This window comes from Chiroxiphia lanceolata, chromosome 11, assembly GCF_009829145.1.
Source record: "Chiroxiphia lanceolata isolate bChiLan1 chromosome 11, bChiLan1.pri, whole genome shotgun sequence".
Taxonomy (NCBI): Eukaryota; Metazoa; Chordata; class Aves; order Passeriformes; family Pipridae; genus Chiroxiphia; species Chiroxiphia lanceolata.
The window spans coordinates 5822487-5838627 of record NC_045647.1 but is presented as its reverse complement, the minus strand read 5'-3'; the positions used below and the strand labels follow the sequence as shown (position 1 = coordinate 5838627).

The 16141-nt window shown below is 38.1% G+C and overlaps 1 protein-coding gene across 2 annotated transcripts in view; it reads right to left on the bottom strand.

Moving 5' to 3' along the window:
• The window catches only part of SUCLG2 (succinate-CoA ligase GDP-forming subunit beta), a 120566-nt gene that overhangs the window by 63229 nt on the left and 41196 nt on the right, over window positions 1-16141 (bottom strand). For both annotated transcript variants that reach the window (XM_032699379.1, XM_032699381.1), the window contains 2 exons: window positions 3596-3695; window positions 3378-3468 (listed from right to left, as the gene is read on the bottom strand). In XM_032699379.1, the coding sequence (XP_032555270.1) occupies window positions 3378-3468; window positions 3596-3695 (191 nt within the window). The remainder of the gene's footprint in view (window positions 1-3377; window positions 3469-3595; window positions 3696-16141) is intronic.

The window sequence follows — 16141 nt, the reverse complement described above, 5'->3', positions numbered from 1 at the left end:
ATGAAATTGAATCTACAGATTGTTGACTCTTTGTCTGTTTTGCTTTTGATAAAGAATGTGAAGCATCATTATCTGTTTGCCACATCACGTTTATATTTCAAATGTCTTGGGGAAAAATCAGCTTTCATTAAAACTTCCTGACAACTTCCAGCTTTGCTTCTCAATAACTCATCATTACCTAAAAGTTTAAGCCACACATCTGATTTCATAAGGGTAACTGTAACGGCTTTTTTTACGCAGAATCAAATATGCAAAACGTTCATTCTGTTATTGCTTGGAGAGAAAACACAGGTAGCGAATTCTCAGGTTGTCATGATAAGAGAAGACTGCCTTCTCAGATAACCACGCTCTCCAAATTCCAAGCTGCCATAAGAGGATTTTATGTAAACTCACAAAACAGCTTCCAAGTTACGAGGGATCTGAGGAGACTGCTGTTTATTTGAGAAACATCAATCTGAAGAGGCACAAACACACTTTAAATTCTGTAGCAGGTGCACAAATTGAGAAAGAAAGCTGAAAACGCCATTTTCTGCTCCATAATTATTCTAATTGTAGAAAATTTCTATCTTTTATTCCTTCCTTACAAATACATGTAAAAGGTATGTGACTTCCATTCCCTCACTTGACACTAGCTTGTTGATTGCCTCACAGAAAGTGACATAATAACTATTTTCCTTCTGAAAAACCCTTATTACCTAATTTTTTTAAAACATACGAGTGTTTTAAAATACTCAAACTTTCCAGAACACCAAAAAGTCTAAACCCCACAAAACCTAAAAACATGCTTTTACTTTCCACTTTGAACAGCAATTTTCTTTAAGTACATGTACACACAAACTCTTACACACACACACACACACACAGAAAGCACATGCCTTGAAATAGAACAAAAATGCCAGTTATTACTTCTCAACTTCCCCCCTGCTCTTAGCAAGCTCTAAGAGTCTGCCTGGCATTTTCTGTGCACTAAGTTCCCACTGCATTAAATGATATCTTATACATAGTTAAACTTATATTTTTAATGACATTACTGTAGTTTCTCCCTTGACTAAAATGTCAGCATTTGACATGCTACAAACCTGAATGCCTCAACCCCTTTAACCACCTTGAAGATCCCTAAACTACCTTTGTGAAAGATAAATGCTTTTAAAAACACAATTTTGCTCAGAAATAGCTTTTGATGACCTAGGTGCATAATTTGAAATATGCTTTCTTAGCTATCTAATAGGTATAATAGAGGGCAAACTGCTACATAATGAATTAATTTAAAGTAGGATATATGGTCTTACCATATACTACCAAGAATCAAGATCTCAACATCAGAAATATAAAACATGCTATTTAAAAGTCAACATGCTTTTGAAAGCCAACTCTACAATCAGAATGGAAGTCTATGTCAGTAGATGATCAGCTTCTCCCAGTGAAAAGCATCACACTGGTTTATCATGGATCAATATTAAAATACTTGCAAGCTGTGTCCTGAAAGGACAGGAAGGAAAACACACACAATCTATCAAGGCTATACCCAATCCTGAACCACCAAAATAAATTCAGCAGTGCCAACTTCACCATCAACTTCACCCATGCCCCAGCTGCTTCCTGTTGGCCATTGTTTATTCATACAAACAATATGTGGATGGGGAGGAAAGGAATCACAGGTTAAATCTTCTATAGCTACTCTATACAAGTCATCTTAATATAAATCCTTTGAATAATCCATGTAAAAAAACCCCAACACCCACACCCTTCTTTCAGTTCTATCCATTTTAAAGAAAATTAGAAGTTTCTTTTTCAGAACTGAATCTATAACTGATGCCTGCACTCTTGACAAAAGAGTAGAATTTCCATATTGATGCATTCAAGGTAGGTCAACAGGGGAAAAGAATAAAACCTAAGAATTTAGAAAAGAAAGCTGATTTTACAAGACTAATTTTTCCAAGCAGAGTGCCTAAATATGGGAAAGGGATATCCCTTCTTACACCCTTAGTATTATCAGGATATCCAACAGACATGTCTTAATGGTAATACTGGTCCTCCTTTTGAATACGTAGTATTTCTTTTCAACAGCAACTATGAGGAGTGATAGTAGCCTACTCTCCGTGCTCCCCAAGAGAAAAACTGCCTGAACACCTTCCTCCAGCCCTCATTAGACAGGATCTTTCCAGACAGGTGCTCCCCTTCTACGCTGATACACCAAGCTGTTCACAGGATATCAAATGTGAACTGCAGTTCCTTTCTGTTCACACCAAATTATTTTTTAGCATCAGATATACAGACCTATATGAGGATTCCTGCTCAGTAAAACAAAGCAAGAGACAAAACCACATAGAGCAGAAAGGCAATTGCTAGGATTTCCTGACTGATGGAACTTAAATAAAGTGAAGGAGAACCTTGCTGAAAGGCTATCTGGTCTTCTCTTATTTAGGCCAATACAGAGCAATTCATTTATGCTGAAGTGAACCTTGGCACCTTGCAGTAGGAGCCATCATAGGAAGATGAACTCCCACACATTAGCTGAACCACTACCATGACCATATTTTACTCTGTATCTGCAACAAGTAGGAAGAATGCCCTGCTAGACACTTCTTAAAAATTGAGATCTCTCTCATGCAAACCGTTCAATACTTAAAGGGGGCTTGCAAGAAAGATGGGGACAAACTTTTTAGTAGGGTCTGCTGCAATAGGTCAAGATGGTTTTAAACTAAAAGAAGGTAGATTTTTCTACAATGAAGGTGGTGAGGCCCTGGCACAGGCTGCCCAGAGAAGTGGTAGATGCTCCATCCCTGGAAATGTTCAAGGCCAGGTTGGACGGGGCTCTGAGCAACCTGATCTAGTTGAAGATGCCCCTTCTCACTGCAGGGGAGTTGGACCAGATGAACTCTAAAGATCCCTTCCAACCCAAACCACTCTGTTATTCTGTGAAAGTCACCTATCACTTTACTAACAGTTGCCCAGAGCTGAGGGTGCATAAAATATTATTATTAATAATATTATTACTAGAGGTAATCATGGATATATTACTTTGCTAAGCAGAATGTCAGTAAGCATGTACAGTTAATTCTAAGTGCAGATATTTTAGCATTTAGTATGTTTTTGATGAAGGATGAGCCTATGACAAGGGATTCCCTTTGACATAGGTAGCAGAAATTAATGTATTTTTCCACCACTAGGTATGCCAAAATTGATAAACAAAATACATACACACAGAGAAAGAAAAAGTAACATTTTATTTTTTTTCATCAATTAGATGTAATAAATGAGGAATTGGAGAAGAAGCAAAAAAAAAATAATCAAAACCCTACATCATACTCCCCAGCTTATTAATGTAAAATTGCAGCTGAACACAGTTTTCAACTTTCAAGAGGCCAAAATCTTACCTTTTTAACTGTCACACCATCCTTTGGAGTTTGTTTTGTTGACAGATTGTACCCAATCATCTGTTTAGCCAGCTGTTCAACAGTCTTAGGGCTACAAACAAAGGAAAAATGTTAGTTTATTGAAAGATACTAAAAGAAACAGTCCACAGCTATTGTAAACAGTTTAAATATTATAGAAAAAGCAATTTATTTACGCTTTTTCAATTTTAAAGACTTACTCTTTAGTTAGATGAACTCCTCCTCTCAATCCACTATTGAAAATACCTTTTCCTCTCCCTCCAGCCAGAATCTGTGCCTTCAGAACAATTTCCTTTGCCTCTGTAAAAGAAAAGCACATTTCTATTCTATGGTTTGCCATTTATTGAGCTTATTAACCCAAGTTTAAAAAGCACTTCCAGGTTGGACTATTTTAAAACAACCAGAAGTTGTTCATAAATAGTGAGCAATAAATCAAGTGTCAATTCAGCATTTTTATAAAGCAACCTTGCAAAAAAAGAATTGCTCAAGGAAGTTAAGGAATGAATATACACTGCTTATTAAATGGATAAATATGCTATTCTATGGATCAGAACCATGCTGTTAATGCTACATGGCCTTCACAACAAACCATAACCTGCACAGTGCAATGGATTATATTCCAGCATGGTTTCTAAAACATGAATCAGATCATATTTTGTCCTGAATACGCAACAAATGAATGGTCATCAGGGAGAAGAAATTTCATTCCTTGCTCTAAACACATGGAAATGTATGGATATGGTCCTAAAAGGAGAAATCCCTATCTCCAAAGGGCAGGTAAGTGCAGAGCAAGGGCAGGAGCTGTGAAGACACTTCATCTGTTCCTGAGGCATCACTTGAGTCTTTGGCAATTTGAGTAAAACAGTAGCTTAGTAACGAGAAAGTGAAGCAAGACACAGTGACAAAAGCAATTGCACCATGTCCTACATTCCACACAGAAGCAATCCTGACATCCTTACAGAGTAAAACAAGGGGAAAAAGGGGACAAGAAAACAAACAACCGAACAAAACCGTCACTCATGATCTCTGCAGCTCCACGGATCACAGCAGCTTCCTGAACCATGAACACCTGCCAGGTGCCTGTAAGATGTTTATTAACACCCAGTACTGTCACTTGGCACATTTATCATAATACTGCCAGGTTCTCTGCAAAGTCTGAGATCCTGATATTAACATATCATTAAGTGTGCCTAGAAAAGGCCAACATTGTTATCCTCTCCTGGAGTGTGTGGAAATCTCTGATTTCAGCGATGTTTAGATTAGGTCACACCTTGAATCATAATATTATATCCAAGTATGAAGAAAACATGAGAATTTGTAGTTAATTTGACAAATTTACTGTTTAATTGGCACAGAGGATAAAGATATCAAACAAACACAGGCTTTCCAGGCTGTAAGGACATTTTATAGATTATTAAATATAAGTTGAGAGGTGCAGCAATTTTTGGTGCAGCCCAGCTCTGACACAGAATCATTTCAAAGTTCCTGTATAATAAATTTCAGCAACTAGGAAAACAGTTGGATATTAGGATAGAATAAATATTATCAAACAAATAGTCTATTTCCTGCATTAAGACAGGAATTATTTTTTTACATAGGTATTGTACTTTAACACATTGATTATTATTATTATCATCATCATTATTAACAACAATTACTGTTCTAAAAGGTGTCTGATTTCCAGGCTTCCCAAGGCTAAAATTCCTCCACATGTTTATCCATTCAATAACATTTGACATATATCACTGCGAACCTTAAAATCATTCTCCTTGAAAGTACTTCACATATTCCAATATATTCATGTTCTGGGCTCCCTATTACTCATGCCACTGCAGGGCAGATAACAAGGAAATTTAAATGCAACAAAAAGTTTTATATCAAGTGTTTCCGATGCACACGAATTATTAAGATGAATTAAAACTATAAATCACTTTCCAACCTGCAGAAGCAAACTCTAGAATCAAAATAGCTGCTGTGATAAAAAAATCTAATAAAGTATTCTTAATAGATGCTGCAACCATTTAATTAGATCAGTTTTAGCTGCCAACCACCCCGACAATGCGAGCTTTGATTGTCAGTGATAGGTGGTATCAGTTCTGGGAGTGATCATCATCCTCATTCCCAATCAACATGCTCTATGAGCACCGATTATCTCCACTGAAATCCAACAAATGAAGTCAGAGAAAGGAATTAATGTGTACATCTTTGCAATCCACTAGAGGACTATCAAGGCAATACAATAACTTCAGGAAAACAACTCTCAAACCCATAAACAAACGGCTCAGAAAGTGAGTATAACCACATAAAGATTAGACCTGAAGAACTAATCAATGCAGCAGCTCAGCAGAGCAAGTACAGCAGGTTCTTTGTGCCTTGCGGGAAACCAAGAGGAAGCAATTTAATTCCATAATTATTTGCCCAAACTCTGTAAAATGAAGTAAAGCAGCCAGGTCTTATTTTACGGTAACTAGGCTTGATCATTCAGTACTTACCAAGCTGATTCACTATTGAATGTCACCATCTTATTTAATGAGTTGATTTCTAGAAATGTTCACACCAGGTTTTTGTGTTAGATCCTGCCTGAATTCCCAAATTAAGTTAGAAAGACTACCCCAAAAGAAAAATGTGAGTTTACCTGGAATATCTGAAGTAATGCACCTTCACTTTTAGATTTGATATAAGTAAATAAAAAATAATCTAAAAGAAGATACCCAAATTCAGTATGAAACCCATTAAAACCAGAGGTGTGTAACTAATTTCCATCAACACCCTTCCAAACTGTTGTAGTACCATTGCACAAATGTTTGAGCAGGGCTGTGTAGTTACAAATACAGGATTTGAAGAGAACCAAGCACAAGCAACATGTCTTTACACCACCATAAAATACAGCACAATGTTTTCAACAGCTTTTGGTCACTGAGGCTTCAGCTACTTCTGTGCATGTCCACTGACTGACCAGCCTTGTGTAAATTAAAAAACAAACCCCCAAAATAATAAACCAGCCTGCTTCTTAAGTGTGCGTATACTTTTTTTGTCATCACAAGTTTAAAATTTTCTTTATGGTTAAAAACAATACAAAAACCCAACTGCTTTTAAGCGTCGCTAATTTAGCAGCAAGTAGCCGCAAACTGCTCCACGCAGATTAATGACACATTGCTGGTAACAGCATGTGTTCTTAACTAATTATAACCTGAATATATTAATATCTCAGACTGAACAGTTTATTCAGTTCAACAGTTTATTATACTGACTCTTTGCCTGTTTTACATTATTCTACAGAAAAAGAAAAACATGCAGGTGTGGTGCTCAGAGAGGTGGTTTAGTGCTGGACCTGGCAATGTTAGGTTAATGGCTGGACTCAATGATCTTAGAGATCTTTTACAAGCAAAGTGAAAATATGATATGATGAGTTCTAAAGAGTCCTTTAAAAAAAATGGAAGAAAAATACAGTGGTCCCTAACTCAGATGCCAATAAATTAGCAAAACCTTTACTCCTCAGAGAAATCCTCAGAATTTAAAATTTCACACTTTTAGCTGGCTCTATGTTCCTAAAAAAATTTAATCCAACCACACAGGAAAAAAAGCCTTCAGTACTTTTTTTTCTGTAACAAATTCAGAAGTTTTAGGAGGACAGAAGAGAACATTGAGGGACAAGCAGCCTCTACAGTGCATTCAACAAGACCTCTCCTTCCCTCAGCCAACGCTGTGAATACAAACAGCAGCGATACTCCTTGCAATTGGAATAAGCTCAGTGCTATAATGAAAGCCTATTTAAAATCAATAAAATCAGCCCTGCTTTTGGGAGCTATGATTACTTTGGTCCACTGGTACTGCTTGCAGCAAAAATGAACAGCTTGTTCTCAGCCCACTGCTGAGTATATTTAACTACTGAATTCTTGATCGTGAAACAATATAGTGAGAAGCAGAGTTCTGCCAGTTATATGCTATGCTAATTTATTACCTGTGAACAACTTTCCATTATTATTGATACGACTGTGTGACTGCAAATTAGGCATGTTAACAATTACATTAAAATGTGCTGTAGCTTATCAAAAATAAACTGCTGTAAAGAACAGACCATGTACGACTGCACAGCAATAGGTCTCATGCTTGCCTGTTTATGAACAAAAGGTTTTCTACCAGAGAGAGCTCAGGACTACTTTGACAAGGCATCCCACACCACAGAATTAGAGCTTGGGACAAAGGGAGGAGGTCTCACACGAATTCCTAATCACATTTCTGTCTCACCATGAGACTTTCAGCAGTTCGGCTTCTCTGTCTGCAGGGGCTCTGTGTAAATTAATTAGTGTCTGCACCTTCTTTAAAAATGCAGAAACTGTTTCAGTATTACATTAGTGTATTTTTACCCCAGTGTAAGGCAACTGAGCACAGAAGGGCTGACTCCAAACTCTGGCAGCAGCAGGAAAGTGTCCCTGGAAAATGCCCTGATTTCTCTCGGAATGAGCTCAGCACACATTGCAAAGGAGATGAGAGCAACCCACTGTCATGGGAGCAACACAATGAAGACAAACTGAGGACATGTCAAATCAAGGTTTTACAGAAGCTCTGTCTCCTTACTGACCCAAACACTGAGTTTATGAACACACGAGAGCTGTTTCCACGAAGGCAGCTGGAGTTAACCAGACTCCTCCATCCCCCAGGACGCACAGAGGACCCCAGCCCACAGTGGTCAGGCAAATGGTCACTTGTTTTTAAGAACTTTGCTGGTCACCCTTCTTTAGGTAAAGTCATTCAGTTGTGCTTGACACTTGACAAGTAGAACTCTGAGTGCTTCCCCCTTCCCAAATCCTGAAAGAGCTGAATGAGGTACATGAATCTGCAACCAGCTCCAAACTCTCCACCTCTACAAAGAGGCAGAGGCCAACCTGAAGATGAATTTACCTGGTAAGAATGTTCTGAGGGACACAAATCACTGTTTTGTTTGGACATGTGCAACTTCAAGCTTTGCTTTGGCCAGCCAAGCTTTAGTCCACATCTAATTCATGGTTGTCTAGAATACTACTCCATGAAGAACTGGTTGGGACTCTCACTGGATGACCAATTCCATCTCTATATATGTTGAACACTGATTTCTTAAAACACAGCAGTAAATTCAGTGCTTCCTTTCCCAAAGCAAGGGGCTTTCCCCCATTTTGCTTAATAATTTTGCTTTCGCAACATGAAAGGGTTGAGAACAGAGCAGACATTTTCTGACAGCAATTATACTTCATTTTGGACAGCACAAGAACTATAAAGATATCAACAAATCCCAGAACACCTACATGCTGTTTTTACTTCAGTTTCCTCACCACTGTTGATGTAAATCCACCAATGCTCAGGTGTCCTGTAAGGGATCTAGACAACCTCTCCCCAACTGCACCTCTGCAGCTCAGAGCCTTTCTTCCAAAACAAAGGGTTGCTCTTACAAGCCTTAAAAGGGTCCACTTTGGGTTGGTTTGGGGTTTTATGACCTACCTCTAGCTGATCCAACAGTAAGGAAACCTAGTTTTTGGGGTTTCATCTGTCCTGCTCTGTTACTGTTGCTTTCTTCTTTCTTGCTTTAACGCCACTCCTACCATCTGAGTTCCCAGTTTCCCTTTGGGAAAGACTGGCTATAATTAATTTTCCAAATTTCAGCCATTCTGTTACACTGCTCAGGCAAGATCCTGTCAGGTGCTTATTACTTTTTAACAATAGTCCTGTCCAGAGGCACTTTGGGACAGTTACGTCAGCAAGGAAAGAAGGGAGAAGAATAAAAGCAATAAGGAAGACCATTAAAAACATAATACAATAATACAAAAACTGTAATAAAGCCTAATTCCCCAACTGAACACTGAATCTTAAACTTGTGGTAAGAACTTTTTGCATTTGGGTCTCTTTACACCGATTTGCTCTGAAATCTGAGACAGCTTTTCCCAAGGAGCAAGTATTGCTCCCCATCTTCTGAGACCTCCAGGGATGCAGCATGTGAGACAGTTCCCACGCTCTGCCAAGGGAGCAGATTGAGATGAAAAAGAAGCTGTCCACAAGATACCTCCCACATCTACAAAACTATTGTTGTGCTGAAAGACCTTTAGAATGAAGATAAACAATTGATTTTTCCCCCCATTTAATTTTAATTTAAACTCTCTTCCTCTGTTATTTTCGTCCTTCTGCTCCATAACACCAAAAAGAATTATGTTCCTACATGCCCAGTTTCTACAACCTTTGGTTGGCAGACTAGTTTAGAACTAAAGTTAAATAAATCATCCTTTTTATACCTCCATACTTTTGAATATATTGTATATTTATTGCTAGATTATAAGCCTCATTAAAATCTATAATGATAAATTAGTCAGTCTCTTGATTCTGTCACTGCTGTTATTAATTGCTTTCATAACCATTACTACACACTTCACCGGTGATAAAAATTTTAAAGCTAGATAAAATCAGCTAAGCTAAAGCTCACTCTCAATATTGCACTCTTAAACCTTCTCAGAGTAAAAGTAATCATGTATTCACACATCCTACATTTAAGTTAAACCTGATAAATTACTTATACAGCAAACAGAGCCCCCCTAGATCCAGCAGCACCACTATAATGCATGGAAAAATATGCACATGAAGGCAGGGATCCAAAAAAACAGTTCTCACATTAAAACTGTTCATTGTATGTGCTTGTTTAAAACTCCAAGGGATAACTTATTTCTGATATTTTTCAGCCTTCAACAGTTTCTTTTTTCAACCTAAGCTGTCATTATTTTTTACATAAATTTCCTCTGTAATAGACAAAGAGTTTAGAATATTTTCACATTTGCTTACGTGAGAGCAGACATGGTTTGAAACTCAATCAGGAGACGAATAAGTTCTTCATTTGGTGGAATAGCACTGAAGTTTACTGACAACAGAGCAAAAGCTCTTTCTACCAGTTTTCAGGCAACATCCATTCTATGGGCAAAACAGAGCAAGCCAGTTTCTGCCACCCACCATGTCACCCCACCGTCCTGCACCACGGGCACAGTAAATACTGAACAAAACTGCAAACTGATCCAGGCTTCTTCCATCATTATACCCACCAGGTCCATTTTTGCTAATTTCAGACTTCAAAATATTCTTTATATTATGCCCAAGTCAACATTATTTCTCTCCCTTTCCGATGATTTCATTTTAAGAGACTGCAAAAGCAAGCAAAGACTTTTCCTTCTGTATTAGTTGCAAGCCCTATGACCTGATGACACCACCATGGAAGCTCTTCCATGTACAGAGTATCTCCAGGATACTCTGTAAGCACTGAGAAGTCTGGGCATGCTAATTCCTGTGCTTTAGTAGACCTGTTTTCCTTATAAATATTAAATACATGAATAAATCACAAGATTTACTTTCTAAAACTACTGACAACTTTACCAATTTTTAACAAGACATTTCTCTCTACCCTTCCCTTTTCCCTAAACTACAAAAAAACCCAAAACCTACCAAAAAAAAACTAAAGTGAAATGAATACACTCACAGTTTTCTTTGCATCTTTACCCTTTAAAGCTTACAGGGATTTCAGGTTTTCCTTGCCAAAATACTGTGCAAACATTTTTTTTCCCCAGTAAAACATATTTTAAAGTTAGCAGACTTGGGCAGTTGAACTGTGTCTAAATTCTTGACCGAATACCATAACACAATTTGTTTTAATACAATTCAGGGAACAGGCTTTAAGCAATCTGTAGTGTTGAAGTCAAGCAGCCATTAGGAACAAACACTGTTCTCGCCCCTCACTGCAACAGTACACACACCTGCTTTCCTGGAACACGTTCAAAATTTCATTCTCTCTGATTATATCTAAGGCACAAAAGACACAAAGCCTTCTCTGACTCATTCTAATTCTTTTACCCATTATTGAGCTGTAGAGATGATTTTGAAAAAAAAATTATGTAGTATAGAATACATAAAAAACTGAGGAAAATATATTAGTTTTTTTCATACTTCACTTTTAAGCATAAAGGAGTTGTTGCAGTTGAAGACATTCTCAAAAATGGAGAATGAAATAAGAAACCAGAGAATTCACATGGTAAAAAAGTAAATTAATATGAATCAGAATGGTTTGGGTTGGAAGGGACCTTAACGATCACCTCATTTCAACCCCCTGCCACAGGCAGGGACACTTCCACTAGCCCAGGTTGCTCCAAGCTCTGTCCAATCTGACCTTGGACACTTCCAGGGATGGGGCAGCCATAGCTTCTCTGGGCAACCTGTGCCAGGGCCTCCCCACTCTCTTACTAAAGAATGTTCTCCTAATATAAAATCTAAACCTACTCTCTTTCATAAATGAAAATACGCAGAGGATAAATTCAACTGCAACATTACCACCATTACTTAGGAAGTGTTAACAGATTAGTAATGTAATATGTGACAGGTGAATGCTGTTCAAGGACAGACTTGACAATTAGTCCTTTGCCAAGCACAGTCTTTACATACATGCTATGACCAGCAAGATCCTCAAAAAATAAGCATTAAAATGGAGGGCAAAGCTAAGACAACTGTGGAGGACACCACAGAGTGCAGGCTGGGCAACCAACAGCCTTCGAAAGCATGAGAAAGAGGCCACATGCTCAAAGGGAGGCATCTGAAAGCAGAGCAGTTTCAGACCCACCATCTGGAAATTTGCCAATACTAGGTCAGGATCAAGTCCCTTCAAAGGGTTTCATCATCTCTTGTTGCCTTTTAAATGCTGGGACAAAGTGACCTGACAGGTGACCATGTGTATGCACTGCCCAGCCTTGAAGGACCTCCCTGCTTCGACATCACAGTGGTCATTTCTCCTCTTTACAACAATATACAGTGACACAACACTGATGCTTTCACCAAACAAGCACACACTAAAGACACCTTGACATTTGGGTGCTTGCATAAAAATTTCCCTTTGAAACATTTCATGAAGAATTTTTTAATGAAGCTCCAAAGCTAAATCTCTTCTACAGTTTGCATTTTTACCCAAAGCAATAAAAATACCAAACAGTTCTCAGCTGAAAATTTACATTTTTAGCAAAATTAACATTTCCCTCCCAGAGACAGTTCCAGCTCTTAGTCTTGTATCCCTTGGTTTTTGTATCATTGTGTAGGGCTGCATTAAATGCCACACATTTTGCTGTTCAGACCATAAATAAATCAATCCACACCCAAAACTAGAAACATGCAAAAGAATAGCAAATCTAGCAGTATTTTGATCTGAATCAAGCCCAGTAGTATTGAAATGCCCTCCAGTAACCTGATTCATTATCCAGCTTATTCAGGGTATTAAGTACAAAGTTTTCAATGTACTGCTGAAATAATTTGTTGAGTCTCTGAAGAGAATCATGCTAGACTGGTCATTATCTGAGCAACATCTGGATGGGAGAGTGATCACATAGAAGAATTTATGTCTGCCTCAGTAGTGCTAAAGACAAAAAGTTGGAAAGTATTACTTTGGAGCTGTTATTCTAGGCACACCCTTGACTCCTGGCCCTTATTTTGAAGCAAGACACTGATTTGCTACTCCCTGACAAAACCAAACCAAAACACCCCACTTTCCCCTCCCCACAACCAATGACCAACAACAACACCCCCCAATCTTCTGCATACTTACAGATAGAAATTACATGCTTAAAAGAGGACTCTTCTAAGACCCCAGAATTTACCACTGAAATGTAGCCTCATTTACCGAGGTATTTTCTATCTGAAGAAGAAAATCAGACACCACAATGAAAATAAACACTATCTCAATTTAAAGAAACAATCTTTTTCCATCATGGCTTCTCACAGGCACTTGATAGCAGGTGTAAAAGCCAGATGGAGAAGTAAAATCCAATAAGTGAGATACTGGGCTAAGGGATTGCACAAGGCTATGTGACATTTAAGTTCTTTTGCAGTTATAAGTGGGACTTCAGTGATGAACAGGTTTGGCTCTGGCCATCTGGAGAAGCAATGAATTTTACCCAGAGTGAAAAGAAAAACCAAGAAGGAGGAAACTATCAGAATTGGTTCTAATGTTTCATTCCTATCAAGTGGAGGTTAACTAATTGGAGACTCTGGGCAAAAGCCCATTCATTTCCAGAGCTACAGATCCAGAAAACAGAGTAATCCAAGTTTGAAACAGACAGAGAAAGCTCACCATGCAAAGATTTAAAGAATGCAAGAGACAATGGAATACAAAAATAAATGGAGAATATCTATTTAAAACATAGATATAAATTAAATATATATTAAAAAAATCTATAGAAGTGCTGCAACCAGAATACTCACCATATTTATTCTTGGAGATATTTTCCTGCACAGTTTGCTTAAAATCCTTCTAAGGATTACTCATGTTACATTACATGACATCTTGCTTTTTATTTCATAAGAAAACCTTACTGCATTAAGAAGGATAAAAAGAAATATTTTAGTCCTCTGGCAACCAGTAAGTATTAACTACTGTAAGCACAACTGTTTATAACTTGATGTCAGATAACACCAGTAATCCCTAAGCCCAACTAACAGAGAGAGGATGCACTACCATCCTCCTCTTATTTTTGTTTACTCATCACATATGTGAAATAGAAGCAATTGCCAAAATAAACTAATACTGGAAAAAGGTTAAGAGGAGACCCATTATAAGAATCTATTAATATCTGATTCAATATTTCAGACTTAATTACTCCGTAAAAAGGCCATCTCACTGATCAGTGATACACTGGTGAATTTGGATTCAATGCCCCCCAAAAACCTTTGTTTTGTTTAGAATATAGTTTCAGATCTATATTCCCTGAACAATGTTCTTTTTACAGCTTCACAGTGTTACCCAACCTATACAATTCCTTCACACACATCTTGTACACCAAGACCTTTTCAAAAACATTGGAGAAAGACAATTTAGGGAATGTTCCAGATAAGGGAGGGGAAAAAAAAAAAGAAAAGAAGTCCTGCTGTGTTTTTCACAGCTTGGTCATTCTTACAGTCTTTCATCTTGGTGAGTTCCTCTTTTTAGCACTGTTGTATTAAAAGTCTTCAATTCTGAATGTTTGGTGGAAGCAAGATAATGCAAACTTTACAGACTTGGCTCTGAAGACTCACTGCATATTAGGAGAGGTTGAGAGAAAAAAAAAGTTAGATTTAAATTGTTCCCATAAGCTATTGAACAAAAGCCACAAAGAAAACAGAACTTGGAACAACTTAGTTGGGAGGACCAAACAAGCTTCTACTTGAAAGATGAAAATAAAAAATGGGATGGGAGACTTTTATCTGGGATGAAACTTTAATTCATGAACCTAGAAGGGAATATTAATGATTTGGATCACACAGTAAAGCAACTGTCAAAATACACGTTGCACCCTTCATTTTACCCAGTAGCTTGTTAGCTGAACCATTCATGGCCATGCCCAGTACCAACATATGCAGCTCCTCTTCTTGGCTCAGCCTCTCTCTGCCACTTAGTTTTCTCTGTGGGTTTATAAGGAGTTGCTTGTTATTATGTGCAGCTACAACATACTCTATATGAGGACACTGGACAAGCTGTTAGTTCCATTAACTTAATAATAGATTTCTGAGTGTGATTTCCTATAATTTCACTTTCCTCATTCCATGAGAAGCCGAAATTACAAACAGCCATATGGCACTTCATAAATAACAATTAAAAGTTATTTTCTGATATTCAGGCACTAAAAAAAAATCCCATAAAAATACATATGGTTGGAATTTTATAAGGGAAATTAAGCTTTGTAATTGCCGCAATGTCCAGGATGCTTCAAACACTTCCTCAGCCTTTTCCCTATTCACACATTTCTGGTCCATGCCAGGCCCTGGATGTTACAATTAATCAGTGTTTGCTCCAAGGGTCACAATTAAGGTTTTTCTTCTAGAAGCAGAGCTTCAGAACAACAGCCTGTATGAAGATCTGCGTAGCACAATTTCTGTTGTGACTCTGACACTCTTCCCATTTACCTGCTCCATGGATTTGCTAAGGGGTTGGCTCCTGCCCAGCCATAGGGACCTGGCAGAGCTCAGTCAGTCAGAGCAATGATGTCCATGGGTTGGAGACTGGACTGGGAGCTTGTCAGCTCACTACAGGACCTTGTCATTTTACAGGGACTAAGAGTTCACATAGCCCAACACAGCAGCTGAGAAACCAGCCTAATCCAAATCACTGAAAATTAAACTGCTGCTCTAAATGACCCTGTAACAGCCACCTTCCTCCTGCCTGCCCTTCATTACATCTTGTGTATGTGCTGATTGTCGAGCAGTTCAGTCTGAGAGTCCTGTCTGAGTACCTGAAGTTACATAAACTCTTAAAGTCTTTAACTGTAAATGGAAATAAAAAGGCTACCTGCGTCATCAGAATTATTTACTTTTTGGAATAAACATATGTAAGTGGAGAATTTTCTTTAGAAGCACCTGGAACAACTGCTTTTATAGCTATCCACTACTGGAAGTCAAACTGATGGGTAGAGGTTGGGCTATATCTATATCTATACCAGTTGGTGTAATCAAAGCATACATGCACATTAGGGGTGAGTCTACTCATGTAGTCCACTGCTTACATTTTCTTTCCTTGGTATCCCATTGGGCATTTCATGCTGGCATTTGCTTTACATTTTCAAGAACCTGCAGCATGGTCTCCACAATTCAACCTGAGTTAGAACACAACATACAACAGCAGAAAATATTTGGCACCAGCCTGGGTGCAGAACAGGCCTCCACAGATGGTTCCTCAGCAGAAAAGAGCTGCAACCCTCTACCAGGATACATCACCCCAAAGACAGTATAAT